At 42.7% G+C, this 12,500-nt stretch overlaps 3 protein-coding genes and 1 non-coding gene across 6 annotated transcripts in view; all 4 read right to left on the bottom strand.

The window, feature by feature from the left end:
* snx29 (sorting nexin 29) overlaps positions 1-3,015 on the bottom strand; it is a 72,306-nt gene extending 69,291 nt beyond the window's left edge. For both annotated transcript variants that reach the window (XR_004212672.1, XM_031843891.1), the window contains exons 1-3: positions 2,603-3,015; positions 610-674; positions 144-196 (exon numbers count right to left, since the gene is read on the bottom strand). Coding sequence is in view for 1 of the 2 variants with exons in the window: in XM_031843891.1 (XP_031699751.1) it covers positions 144-196; positions 610-674; positions 2,603-2,609 (125 nt within the window). In the remaining variant the exon portion in view is untranslated. The remainder of the gene's footprint in view (positions 1-143; positions 197-609; positions 675-2,602) is intronic.
* Positions 3,016-5,628: 2,613 nt separating this feature from the next.
* On the bottom strand, positions 5,629-7,164 carry LOC116381706 (transmembrane protein 238-like). Its single transcript, XM_031844067.1, has one exon. The coding sequence runs from the start codon at positions 7,085-7,087 to the stop codon at positions 6,455-6,457; it is 633 nt and encodes a 210-aa protein (XP_031699927.1). The 5' UTR covers positions 7,088-7,164; the 3' UTR covers positions 5,629-6,454.
* A 1,785-nt stretch (positions 7,165-8,949) lies between these two features.
* Positions 8,950-12,096, bottom strand: rsl1d1 (ribosomal L1 domain containing 1). Of its 2 annotated transcripts, none has more exons than XM_031843759.1 (9): positions 11,629-12,096; positions 11,206-11,345; positions 10,961-11,099; positions 10,625-10,773; positions 10,434-10,535; positions 9,915-10,008; positions 9,565-9,693; positions 9,322-9,465; positions 8,950-9,213 (listed from the first exon to the last, which is right to left on the bottom strand). In XM_031843759.1, the coding sequence occupies exons 1-9, from the start codon at positions 11,665-11,667 to the stop codon at positions 9,091-9,093; spliced, it is 1,059 nt and encodes a 352-aa protein (XP_031699619.1). In that variant the 5' UTR covers positions 11,668-12,096; the 3' UTR covers positions 8,950-9,090. The 2 variants fall into 2 exon arrangements, with proteins under 2 accessions (XP_031699619.1, XP_031699617.1); XM_031843757.1 differs by having other exon boundaries at positions 8,950-9,216; positions 11,629-12,094.
* Positions 10,130-10,261, bottom strand: LOC116381818 (small nucleolar RNA SNORA55). The gene has a single exon (XR_004212685.1). It is a non-coding gene; the product is annotated as a small nucleolar RNA SNORA55 (small nucleolar RNA).
* Positions 12,097-12,500: the final 404 nt, after the last annotated feature.

Raw genomic sequence — 12,500 nt, forward strand, 5'->3', positions numbered from 1 at the left:
TGAACGTAGAGATACTGGAGCCTGAAGCGCCACAGCATCAAGTGACCTGGAACTACACGCGCAAAGCAAACAGCCTCTCGGGTGCTGAATAAACACAGATACAACGAAAGAATGTCTCGGGGGCGACAGGTGGCTTCTCTTACCTGCTGTCTGAGTCTGTGGCGATCTCCTTTCTTCCTCCAAAGCGGATTTGGCACTGGAAAGATATGAAGGGAATGATTAATAGCTGCCTGTGAAAGAAAGACTTCTTTCTTCAGCGTTTGACCGCTTGCGTTCAAACTTCGCTCCAGCACGCGGTGAGCACATTTCTAAGATTTCTAAAGGCCTAAATCGCTGAAGTGGCAGCAGTAGAATCGATACAGTCTCTTGCTGATAAACAGTACTGACACATGGGAGCAGGCGGCCTGTAGTTTACCACTGTAACACTGCTCAGTTTTACTTCCTCCAGGGTGTTTTGGTAAACGGTAGAGGAAAGGTGTACTGACACCACAAACAAATGGTGAGTTACTTCCTTGTTCCGGTTAAAGGGCATTGATCCCGACACTAGACAAAGTTTGGCACCAATGTCGTCTCCCAGGTAAAGAACGGGCGGGTTAACGGGTGACTCACCTGTTTGACAGCATCCAGCAGCCTCTCCAGGAGGTGCTGTCTCTTGGTATCACTCTGCTGAGTGCCTGCAGAGGTAAACACACAGATTATGGAAAAATGACACAAATTTAAGTTTGACGATGGATTCAGGAAATCAATTACCGAGTCATTGTTCCTGCATTAATTATGCATGTCCAAGAGGAGGGGAAGGAAAGGAACTGGCCATCGCAGTCGGTATAAACAGTTTGAATATAATGGAGAAATCCTTTTTATGGATTTACTACAGCATGAAAAAAACATTCAGTACGTCTGCAACATTCAACAGCTCATTCGGAGGAAACTATACTTTTTGGATGGAAAAAGTAAAGAATTACTGTTTATCAAAACATATAACACCCAGTGGTCCCTCAGCCTCTCTTGTCCCCGCTGAAAGACGACTCTGCCGGGAGGAGAGCGGGCGCCAGCTTCGGAGAAGGACCGCCGCAGCGTTAGCAACCCTCCCGTCTCCCGTCTCCGGAGCGACCGTGTGCTCTCCACCCGGCTGTAGTCTCCAGCAGCGGGGCGCAGGAACCCATCACACTGCTCTGCTCATTCTCTGTGACCAACGGAGAGGTAGCATGATGACATGGCGGGGTTAGCAAGCTAACTTTAGCCAGTCGCTAAAGGAGCTGTGCTGTTAATGCTACACAGTTGTTACTGCAAACTGACGCGGTGGGGAGAGAATAGGAGAGGTGTCTGATTAGAGCGCGTTAATATTATTTTACTTCATAACGTAGATCAGTCCCAAACCATCAACCCATCCCAGACTGCACAGATTAGGGCTGATTTAGAACAACAGACGGTGTTTTGAGACATTTTCAACCATGAAATGCCTATTTTTTATAAATTTGGCAAGAAATCTCAATCTTAACACGAGCATTGAAATGTTTCATAGAAATACGGTCATATTAAATAAAAACACATTTAAGTGTCACTCGTTAATGTGCACTGTCCCTAATAAACAAATCAATGTGGCTGTTATAGTACGCATCTTTCTATTTTTGTTACATTATGTCTATAGTGACTTTGATTCACAGTTACAACTAAAGTTAATATTGTTCGGTACATTTATTCAAACAGAGTACAGAAAATTTAAATGAAAGAATTTGATGAGTCCATTTTTTAAGTAAAACTCAACCACTCTCAACCACTCCTCCGATGTGAAGACGTGCTGCTTTTCTCTGGAATATATATCGTTATGAATTTAATCTCTTGGGTTTTGAACCATGGGTCAAATAAAACAAGACATCTGAAGGCATCACTTCAGCCTCTGAGGACACAGAGATGGACATTTTTCACCATTTTCTGACAGTCTATTGACTGAATAAACCATTGTTATGTGTATCATCCTGGCATTTTCTCTTATTCACATTTAAATTGTTATATATATATTGACCAGGAGTTTTCCAGTTCTACCACAATATTCTAGCTGCTGGCCCACACTTGGACCAGCTCTGGGCCAAGTGCTTTGCTAAAGAGCACCTCGGCAGTTGCAGAGTGAGGGAAGCTGCATGGAGCAGTCCCTTTCCTCCACCCACATGTTTGCATGGGATTCACACTTGCAACTTGTCACGACCACACTTCCACAAACTCCAAGGCTACCTGCAGCCTCCAGCGAACTGCGTCACGTGGTGACTTGTCACTTCAAAACAAACAGCAAAGTGTTCTGCAGGTTTGTCTTCAGTGGAGCTAAACAGCACGAGGTTCAGTGGTGGTGGACTGAGCTTACAGGATGCAGTTTAAACTTTACTACTTTTAATACTACTTTTTAGTACTTTTGAGCAGTGTTTGTATTTTCTCTTTCGGTTCACTGGTTGGACAGACAAGAAATGCCGTTCTGTGTGTTAACATTGGGGAAGTATCTGCAGCGCCGTTAACAAGTCAGCAGAAATCAAACTGCATGAACACAACTTACTGCATGATGTGCTTTAGTGGCAGAGTGACTACCAAAAGGCAATGACACCACAACACTCACCGTTCATTCTGACAGCCAAACTCCGGTACCCGTGACATCCAAGCCTAACCGTTCATCAGCCGGTGTGGTCGCTTAGAATCATGAGAGCAGAGGCTAGCGATGCACCGGGTACATGCTTCCTCCGCGGCCCGAGCCGGAGCCACCCAACCGCGGCGTGAGGACTGATGCTCGCACGGTGAACGGAGAGGCCTGCCGGGGAGCCGCTGGGCGCTGTGAGTCTGTACACAGGCTGACATGCAAAGAGTTGTACGAAGCGCGAGAAGCAGCGGAACTGTACTGAGCACGAGCCCGAGTGCAGTTTCACAGACACGAAACTGTCCGTTTTTAAAAATGTGGCGGTCGGTTAGAAGAGGAAAGCGGTGTTTTCAGTCCGGGACCTGACTCGCCGCAAAGAACGGGAAGCGGAGGACTGAGCAGTGTCAAGGTCACGTGACAAAACACACAGCGGTCATATGACAGGCAGAGCCTAGTGGGAGTTGTAGTCTTTTGCTGATGAAGTGTCGAACTACAAGAGTAACTTTTATATTATGCAGAGAGATTCTAGAAAAATAGACATGAAATATCTGCGTATTTCTTGCAGCATTAACACGTCTTCACCTCCTTTTTATTTTAAAAAGGAATAAAATACATTAGTCTTATTTGTATTTAGTCGTAAAATGTTTACAGTCGTTCTCGTCTTGTTCACTGCTTCCATCAATGGAGTTATTCGACCTTTACCATTTACTACTTAGAACTGTACATCCAAATATAAATGGATCTGTTTCACTAGTTTCCCTTTAATTCACTGATTATTTTATTTTATTTATATATAAATCTGCTTATATTTATTGATCAATTGGTATGATCATTATTCATTTATATATATATATATATATATATATATAAATATGTATATATATATGTATATATATATATATATATATATATACATATATATATACAATATGTGAATCTACAGTATGTGTATCAATGTAGATTTTTAATGGTTGTCTTTTGGAGTAATTTAGTTTTTGTGAATTATTTTAAACCTGTATTTAAATCTCTAAACCGTGAAACGTCCAGCCGATGCAGTAACACAGTGAGTGGGTCTAACACTATTAGGACTTTAAATTGAAAACAGAGAACATTTAATGAAAACTTGGGAATATGGAGTACCAGTCTAGGAGCATTTAATTGATTTCATATATTGAATTGCTTATTGAATTGTATAATATGCAATCAATGCCTGACAACTGCTTGAGAATATGTAATTGAATGGAAATCTGAGAATGAAACCCTCAAAGCTCTTGATGGCTTCAGATAATGATGTTAGCACACACCCACACACACAGGTCATAAGAGGCTGCAATGTTTCTGGTGAGTGACTCAATGAGAAATCTGGTTGCATCAATGTCACCATGAAACAATTTATACTTTCAGAATGTATCTTTTCATCCTGCTGCACAATATATTCAAGTATCCTGACTGGGACACAACTCCTGAAACCTGAATGATCAGCTCACACCATGTCTGGCTGTCAGGTGTTGATTCCAGGCTGTAGACATTCCTATGATATATTACAGAGCGATACTATAGGCTACTAATAACACTTTAAAGCACTTTAACACTAACAGGAAACCATAACCCCATAATTTTTCAGCAGGAATATTATTGGAGTACTATAGGCCTACTACCGCATAACCCAAATATAATAATATAACAGTAAAATCACAACTAATGCAGTATAACATGATTCAAGAAATAATAGATAGATAGGAACAAGTAGCCAGAGATTGCTGATACCGGCCGATACACACATGAACATGTGAATGAGGGGATTACTGGCGCTTATTTCTTTCCTCTTCAAGCACTGCTGTGAACCAGATTAAGGATTTGGCAGCTAATTGGAACTTCTAGGGCGACACACAGTGGAAATATCTAGTTAGCTGAGTCAGTTGTTAGCTGCAGCCCTTTAGTTTGTCAAATACGTGGTTAGCCGTTTCAAATAATTGATTGTTATTAAATATAATATTTAGTTATTTATTTTTTGCAGCATGCAAGTTTGTTGAAGGCTTGACAGTTCATGATACTGATGAAATAGAAAAATGAAAAATATATTGATAGATTGATAAATTGACAATAACGTGAATAAATAAGTGATTAAATCTAATAATAATTTAAATAGTTAAATAGCAAATGTAAAAAAAATAAAATTCCACTTAATTCATTTTAAATATATATCCACTGAAATAAAAACATGTGTATTATTACAAAACTGCATTCTCATATTCTTTTGCTTCCATGTATACTGAGTATGTATTTGAAGGCTAGCTCTTTTATGTTTCTTCTTCTTTCATGGTGGATTTATTTCAGGATGATACTTGCCCATCAATCAACCTCTGGGGGGCGGGATCAGGCTCAGGAGGAATTGTAATCACTCACGATTCAGACTTTTTTATCCAGCGCCATCACCAGGTTAAACTTCAATTTGGTTTATAACAAATGCATTAATAACTCAGAAAGAGCCTCTGATCCTGCAAATCAAACAAAAAGTAGCAGATTTGAGAACAGCCATTATGTAACAGTATGTGTGACATTTCATGTTCTTCCTTACAGCTAATTCAGACAGAGCCACTAACTTATGGATATCACATGACTCAATCAGTGGTAATCAGATGACCTGAGAATCATCACAGTCCGCTTCAATCTGTACTCTGATCACTTTGGTCATATCTAATCTAAGGCTTTAGTGTCTGTGCATCACACATGAGTGAGTGTGTGTGTGTGTGTGTGTGTGTGTGTGTGTGTGTGTGTGTAAGAGAGAGAGAGAGAGTGTGTTGCCGTTTTATCAGGGAATCACAAACATGAGATATTGTCAGATCAGAGGTGAACGAGACTGTCTGAGATTTAGATAACTTTAGATTCTTTCCTTAATGTGGATGCTGATGTTTGGACACTTGAAGTAGAACTTTGTGTACCATATACTCTACAACTACTACTGTTTGTATGCTGAAAAAATGTTAGCAACGATGCATATAGAGAGCAAGATACATTTATTAAAGTTCAGCATATTTTGTACATGAAGAGATTATACTCCAGGAAGCTGAAGATGGCTGTGAGACAGTTAAATAAATAAATATAAAAGAGGGGAAAACTGAAATAATCAGACCATTTACAGATTTATTGATGGTTAGTCATAAATGTCTTCGTAAGGAAGCCACAGCCCAAAACCGCAACATTATTTATGAATAACAAATACCAGCCGCTCACTGTCCAATATTCAACTGCATTGAAAACACACAATCAGCTTGTCAGACTTGAAACCTTCAGGGACTTTTCAGTGCAGATGGAGAGAGATGGCAATCGACACGTACTGTAGAGACGGGTGAGATTATAGCTTCAATTTACCATGAGATATAAAAATAAATAAGTAAGGACTGCATGACTTATCCTTCTGGAAGCATTTGGTTTATTTCAAATGGTGTCCTTGTCCAAAAAACTAAAAAAAGGCAGCTATAAATATTCTGGTCACACAATCAGCCTCATCATAATAAGTCCCTTATCATAGCGTTTATTTCATCACATCCCTACTCTGCAATATCTGTGAATCAACCAAACATGACTGATGAGAATGCTGTGGTTTCTAAATCAATTCTTTTTTGCAACACTGTAATTGTGTGCAAAGTTTACATCTTATCAGCTGATAAAAGCATGTGGACGTTATCTAGACAGCGTTGTCTAATCATTACAAGTGTGCATGTTACCGGTGCAAACACAAAATCCCTTTCAACAGGATAAACTGATGAGCAAAGGAAAACAAACATAAAGATCCAAGTTCAGTGTGTCCGTTCCAGTCCGTTAAAAAGCTTTAGTTCATATTGACAGTGTCTCTCTCACGAGTTCTTTAGAAGAGGAGGTGATGGTCGAGTCATAGATGGTGGAGAGCGACACCTCTGTGTTTGAAGGCCTGCTGTTGCCTGTTGGGTCTCCTCTGATGGACCTGCCGCTCTTCCTGAAAGAGCTCCTGATCCTGCTGGTGAAGCTGTCGGACACGCGCCTCACCACCCGGCTGAGCCCACGGTTCTTCAGCTTGATCAGGCCCACATCGTCCTCCAGCTCCTCAGGCGGCACATCGATGTTCCCGGAGTACCAGAACACCCACCAGATCAGGCTGAGGAAGATGATGATCGCCCCCGCGTAGATGAACAAGTCGTGGATGACGAGCCCTCCGAACATCCCCAACATCATGATGAAGACGCCGACGACGTCGTGGGCCACCGCAAACCAGAACGAGCACTTGCAGCGGCCTACTCCTCCGTCCCCTCTCTCCGTGAATGGCTCTATCTGCACAGATGTTGACATGGTGGCAGCGGAGGTCCTCCGAAGGCAGAGTGTAGTCCAGATGTGCAGCTGCCGGACAGTGAAGCGCGATCCTCGTCGACTCACAGCCAAACCTGCAGTGGTCAAAGTACAACGTGCACAAGCGGTTATCAGCAAGCACCGCATCAGCTTTGTGAATGTGTCGGATGTTTTCCTGGAAACGGTTGCATCATCACTGACAAAAATGAGTGTGTCCACTTTCACATTGCGGAGTCACTTCTACTCAAGCTCCCCCCGGCTGTACCGCTTCCTCCTCTGCTTCTCGTTCAGCACGGGGATCCACACCAGACCCATCACAACAAACAGCAGCCCTAAGGACAGGCAGGCCGAGGCTACGGAGCGGGACGCCTCGGTCACCCCCAGGGACTGGAGCAGGAAGAGGAGTCCGCCCGCGGCAGACATCAGAGACCCCATCACCATCACAATGATGGGTTTGTGGAGGTGGGCCCAGCCTGGGCGAGGGTCTGGACACAGGCTCAGACTCCCAGAGTCATCTGGAAGTGAAGTTTCTCCAATTGCTTCCATGGTTGCTTTCAACAGAACAATGGCCCTGTTGCCGCTTTGTCTCTCCCCTCTGAGAACCTTTAAAACGTGAATAATGGAAACACCAGCCACCGATCGTCCAGACCTTCCCTTCAGCTCGTCCCGTCTGCTCAGCCAGTCCCCGTTGCAATGCAGCCGCCTCCCCACCGGCAGTCACACGAAGGAGCTTTATCCTCTGTATGATCAGTGTTTGCATGATGCATCTCTCGTTCTCCCGCCCAGCAGCCTGTGAACACTGTAATTCCAGATGGCCCACCACACCCACACAGCAGAGGGAGGGCTTGGACAGACGGACGGACGCGGCCCACCTGTTGAACAACCAATATCATCACCGCCGATTGGCCGGCCACTTAGTGACCATCTTGTTGCATTTTACATCCAAGACAAACATGCTGTGTGTAGAAATGTAGGGAAACTCATATTTCAGTGTCTCAGATCTGCTCGTGTGTAGAATGTACTTTTTTTTAGTAAACGTGAAGACGCAAAGCCTCAAAGGAGGCTGTAGTTGTGCTGACACAGCATTACTGCCAGGGAGCGGCAGCTGAACAAGCCCGAGTATTAACCAGTCAACAATAGGCATGTCATTTGATACGGCTAGCAGCTTTACATGCACAGCTCTGACGGCTACATTCACTATGAGCAAACGTCTCAAGGATAATGCACTTCAGATGTTTAAGGATATAAAAGGTGTTCGGACAGATTCTGTTCACGATGTGTATGAAACCATTCAGTGTTGTGTACAGACTGATGGTTTCAACCTTGAAATGAGACGTTGCTGACTTTAATCCATGCGTTTATTATTTCTAAGTGCTCAAAGACTAAAAGCTAAATGAATCATAATTCGGTTTATTAATGTTCAGCGAGTCATTCTACAAAGTCCTTGACGTGTCGACTCCTATTTTGAGAAATACATTCTTGGAGGACTCATCACATTGGGTGTTACTTTAACTTTGCTATAATCGATGATAATCAAATAAATCGGTCATCTCTTTCATGCCGAGATGGATTAGTTTTCCTGAGGAATGTCTGACGGTTAAAGCGACCCGAAAAGAAAAGGTGGTCAAAAAGATAGAATGCTTAAAAACGAAAGGATATGTGTCAAGTCAATAACACTATTTGAATGTCCCAGTTGATAAATCAACACTTCTATTATACATGACTAATCACTGGCCAAGCCACCATAAGCATTTTTTTCTTTTTCCTACCGACATAGCAGGAATATGACATAAGTAATTATTGTTAATAAGGGATGAGCAGTAAGCCGTACTGGTCTCAGGACCCCATCACTGTGTATGATGGCTGATTGATACAATTAAATAAAAACAGAGGCTTCATTTTCGATATTGGTTCCACTCGTGCTTTTCCTGCTCTGATAAAAGCGTCTGCTGTGACGAAGGCCTTTTGTTAAAAAAAAACACATTTAGAGAACACAACATAGCCACGGATAGTTTTAGATTACAAAGTTTATTATCTGCTTCATCTGAGCAAAAACAAAAAACAGACTGAATATAATGATAATTCTGTGAACGATCCTGTGTAAAATGTCCTTGTAGAGACGGTAATGTGCAAAGAAGCTCTATTGAGAATCATTTGACTTTAGGAACTTTTCTCTTTACTTTAAAGTCAGTCTTGCCGGCCTTCCTGGCCCGTTTGTTTGGTGCTTTCTTTGCTTTCTTCGTCACGGCGGCTTTGGGAGCTTTCTCCAGCTGCTGCTACAAAGACAGAAAGAAAGGTGATGAGGGTCTGCAGTCCACTTAATTAATTAAATATTTACATTAGTTTAAATGTTAAGACGAGCAGCTGTGAGCAGCACTGACCTCCAGTTTAGCCTTTTTGCTAGGTGTTGCTATGGGAACCAGCTGTGGGATTTTGTCATCCTTTTCTCCCTCCTCTCCGGTGGCAACGGTTTGCTTCTTGAGCGCCTTCTCGACCTCGTTCTCCAGCTTTCTGGCCGCGGCTTTCTGAAATTCACACACATGTGAGCTGTTTATCTTAACACGCCGTTTCTAGAAATGAAGCTCAGGCACGAGATGAACATGCGAGTATGAACTTGTTCTCGCCTCTTTCTTTCTTAGCTGAGCATGTTCCGCCTCTTCCAGCACAGTGAGGTGGGTCAGGCTTGAGTTGTAGATTGGCAGGGCCACTGATGTTTGACTCTTGATATGGATGAGCTTCATTACGGGTCCTTTCTGTAAACGGCAACGCAAATATAATGCATACTTGGGAAGAGGAAGCAGCTTAAACCAACAAAGTATGAAGAAGGGTTGCACAATGAAATATAAGTGGACCCTTCACGCCACACACACGGAACATAAATACTAATATATAAATAAGAATAGAATAAAATAAGACAATATATGTTACTTATACACAGAGAGACGTTGAACTGGAAGTTATCCAGGGAACTCACCGTGCGTAGTTTTGCCACCACTGCCTGGAACGCAGCCTCGATGTTTTCTGTCACCTCGTCTGCAGTCATGCCGGCGTGGGCAATGCGCGCCATGCTAAGATAGCGGCCATTCGTGTGAGAAAATGCAGCGTTACTCTGTGGAACTCTAAGGTGACGCTGTAAACAGCACCAATACAAGCAGTATAAATGCAGGGTTCTAATGCAAACGTAACATATTGTGTATCAAAGTTGTAGAGACGGGCTTTATTGGAAGAGGAAGTCCATCTGGATTTACATTGAATCTCTATGGCACCAGCAATTGCCCATATCAAACACTTCACAGAATCGACTGGGTTGTTTTGAGGTGCTTTTCATGTTAGAGGACATCAAAACATTCTGTGAAACTGATTGTTTCCCATCTTGCTGAAGTAATACTAAAAGAAAATATGTTTTCCTTAAGCTGAATGAAGGTTGTTTTCACAGACAGCTGAAAAAAGCAGATTTCACTGGGAACACAGAAAGCAGTCGTGCAAATCTCACCAGCAGCTGCCCTTGTTGGTGACTTTCAGGTTGGTGCCCTGGATGACTCTGTGGATGTCTCTCGCCAGTTGTTTGCTCTGCAGGTTCACACACAGCGGCTCTCTGGGAACGACAGAAATGGCGTAAGAATCCATCTGCTGCGGCTAAAGAAGAACTTGTTGGTACCAAAGAGTGTAAGAAAAGGGTCTCACCTTTTCCTCAGGTAGAAATGTTTCCCGAGGTGGGACGGCAGCAGGCGGCGGACGCGTTCGTCAGAAAGGAACATGTCAAAGTTCCCCAGCAGACGGCGCTTGGCTTCATGCGGTTTGTACTCCGTCGTCAGGACCTTGTACGGGATGATCTGCTCCGGATACAGGGACACATCAGGATTGTGGTTCCTCCATCAATAGGAGGTCTTAATGTAGACCAAAATAATACTCCGCTGCCAAAAACTTGTGTTTTTTTAGGAATTAGCAGCCACTATGGTTAGTCAGCCAGCTTTGCTATAATAAGTTAATGTATGTGTTTTTCTGTACTTGTGTGCATACCTCAGTGATGTTTTTCACTCCCTTCTCTTGCAGCAGCTTCTTATAAAACCTCTGGGTCTGCTCTGAAGTCATGTGGGGCTCATCTCTGGTGAAGAGGCAAACCTCGTCTGTGTCAGGCCGCTGGCCATGGGGCAAGGGGCTGGGGATGGAATGAGACGTCAATATCAATGAAATCGGTTCACATGAGAGCAAATATATCTGCTACAGATTAAACTACGGGTCGGGCATGAAGGCAGTGGACTCACATGCGGATGGTCTGTGGCTTTTTGGGGATCTTCCAGAGGGTGAAGAGCAGGCTGATCTGTCGAGTCTCGTCCAGGAACAAGGAGTCCCCGGTGGACTTGGATTTCAGGAAAGCCTGCAATGCCTGGACGGCCTTTTTCACCTGGTTGAGACATTAACGCTACAGTTATAACATACTTATAAAAAAACCCACCGACAAACCATAGTTTTCTTCCAGAGTTCGAGGGATTCGGGCTCGTTGCTTTGCCATTAGCTTCGTTGCTAAACCAGTCAGCTAGCAAACAAGCTAGCTGATACTAACTAGCTTATAGTCGCTGTAGATTCATAACATCGTGATTTAACATAAACACATGCAAACTTCTATCAACCGACATCATATTATAAAGAGTTTAAACTGTATTGCAGGAAAAAAGGGAGTTTTTAACCTGTGCTCTGTCCAACGCAATCTCCGCTCCGTCGGCCATGCTGTCTGCTTCACGTGTGAACCGTAGTCACGCATGCGCAATCAGTCTTCTCTACGTCACACAATACTAAAAGAAACAAAACTTTATTTAAACGAGAGCTCTGGACAACCGAGGAACAAAAGTTGCCTCATGACAAGATTATTTTCAAAAGAAGTTAGAAATGATGGATACAGATGTTGCAGTCTTAGTATTTACGTATCTGCACTGAAAAAAAAAAAGGTTTTCTATAATGCTAAAGTAAATTACAAATGTATGGTGGCCCAAAAGGGTAAAAAAAAAGCAGCTTTTAAGTCTGATTTATGAGTTGCAATACATCCAGTTATATTAAAACAAAGGATAGGTAACGTCTATAGTATTATGCTATTAATATTCAAAAGGAAATGTCATTGATCGCCCATCCCAAATGGAAATATTTATTAAAAGGGAAACAAATACACCTTTGTGTTGCAGCTTGATCATTTATTTTCACTTTAGATTATGTAACAGCTGTGTGTGTCTGTTTGAGTGAGTGTGTTCATCCATGGTTCATGAGTAGCATGTGAGCTCAATCAAATTAAACCATCTCATATGGAGAGAGACCAAATTTCCCAAATTCTCGCAATACTTGAAACCAAATTAAAAAGTCGGCCGGATTCTTAATCCCACTCTTAAAACTGGACATGTACTCTCTGCAAATTGTAATTACAGGCTAACTCTGGACTTCTGCAGTATATAAAACCATTCTGTAGAATTCGGTTTTTCTTCCCCAAGCTCGGTTACACTGCATCCATCTCCATTCTAAAAACAAATGGCGCGGCCAGCCGACTGCGCGGTTAGCCGTGGGAGTACAGAAA

The sequence above is a fragment of the Anarrhichthys ocellatus genome, unplaced genomic scaffold, assembly GCF_004355925.1.
Source record: "Anarrhichthys ocellatus isolate YVR2014 unplaced genomic scaffold, GSC_Weel_1.0 scaffold4, whole genome shotgun sequence".
Taxonomy (NCBI): domain Eukaryota; kingdom Metazoa; phylum Chordata; class Actinopteri; order Perciformes; family Anarhichadidae; genus Anarrhichthys; species Anarrhichthys ocellatus.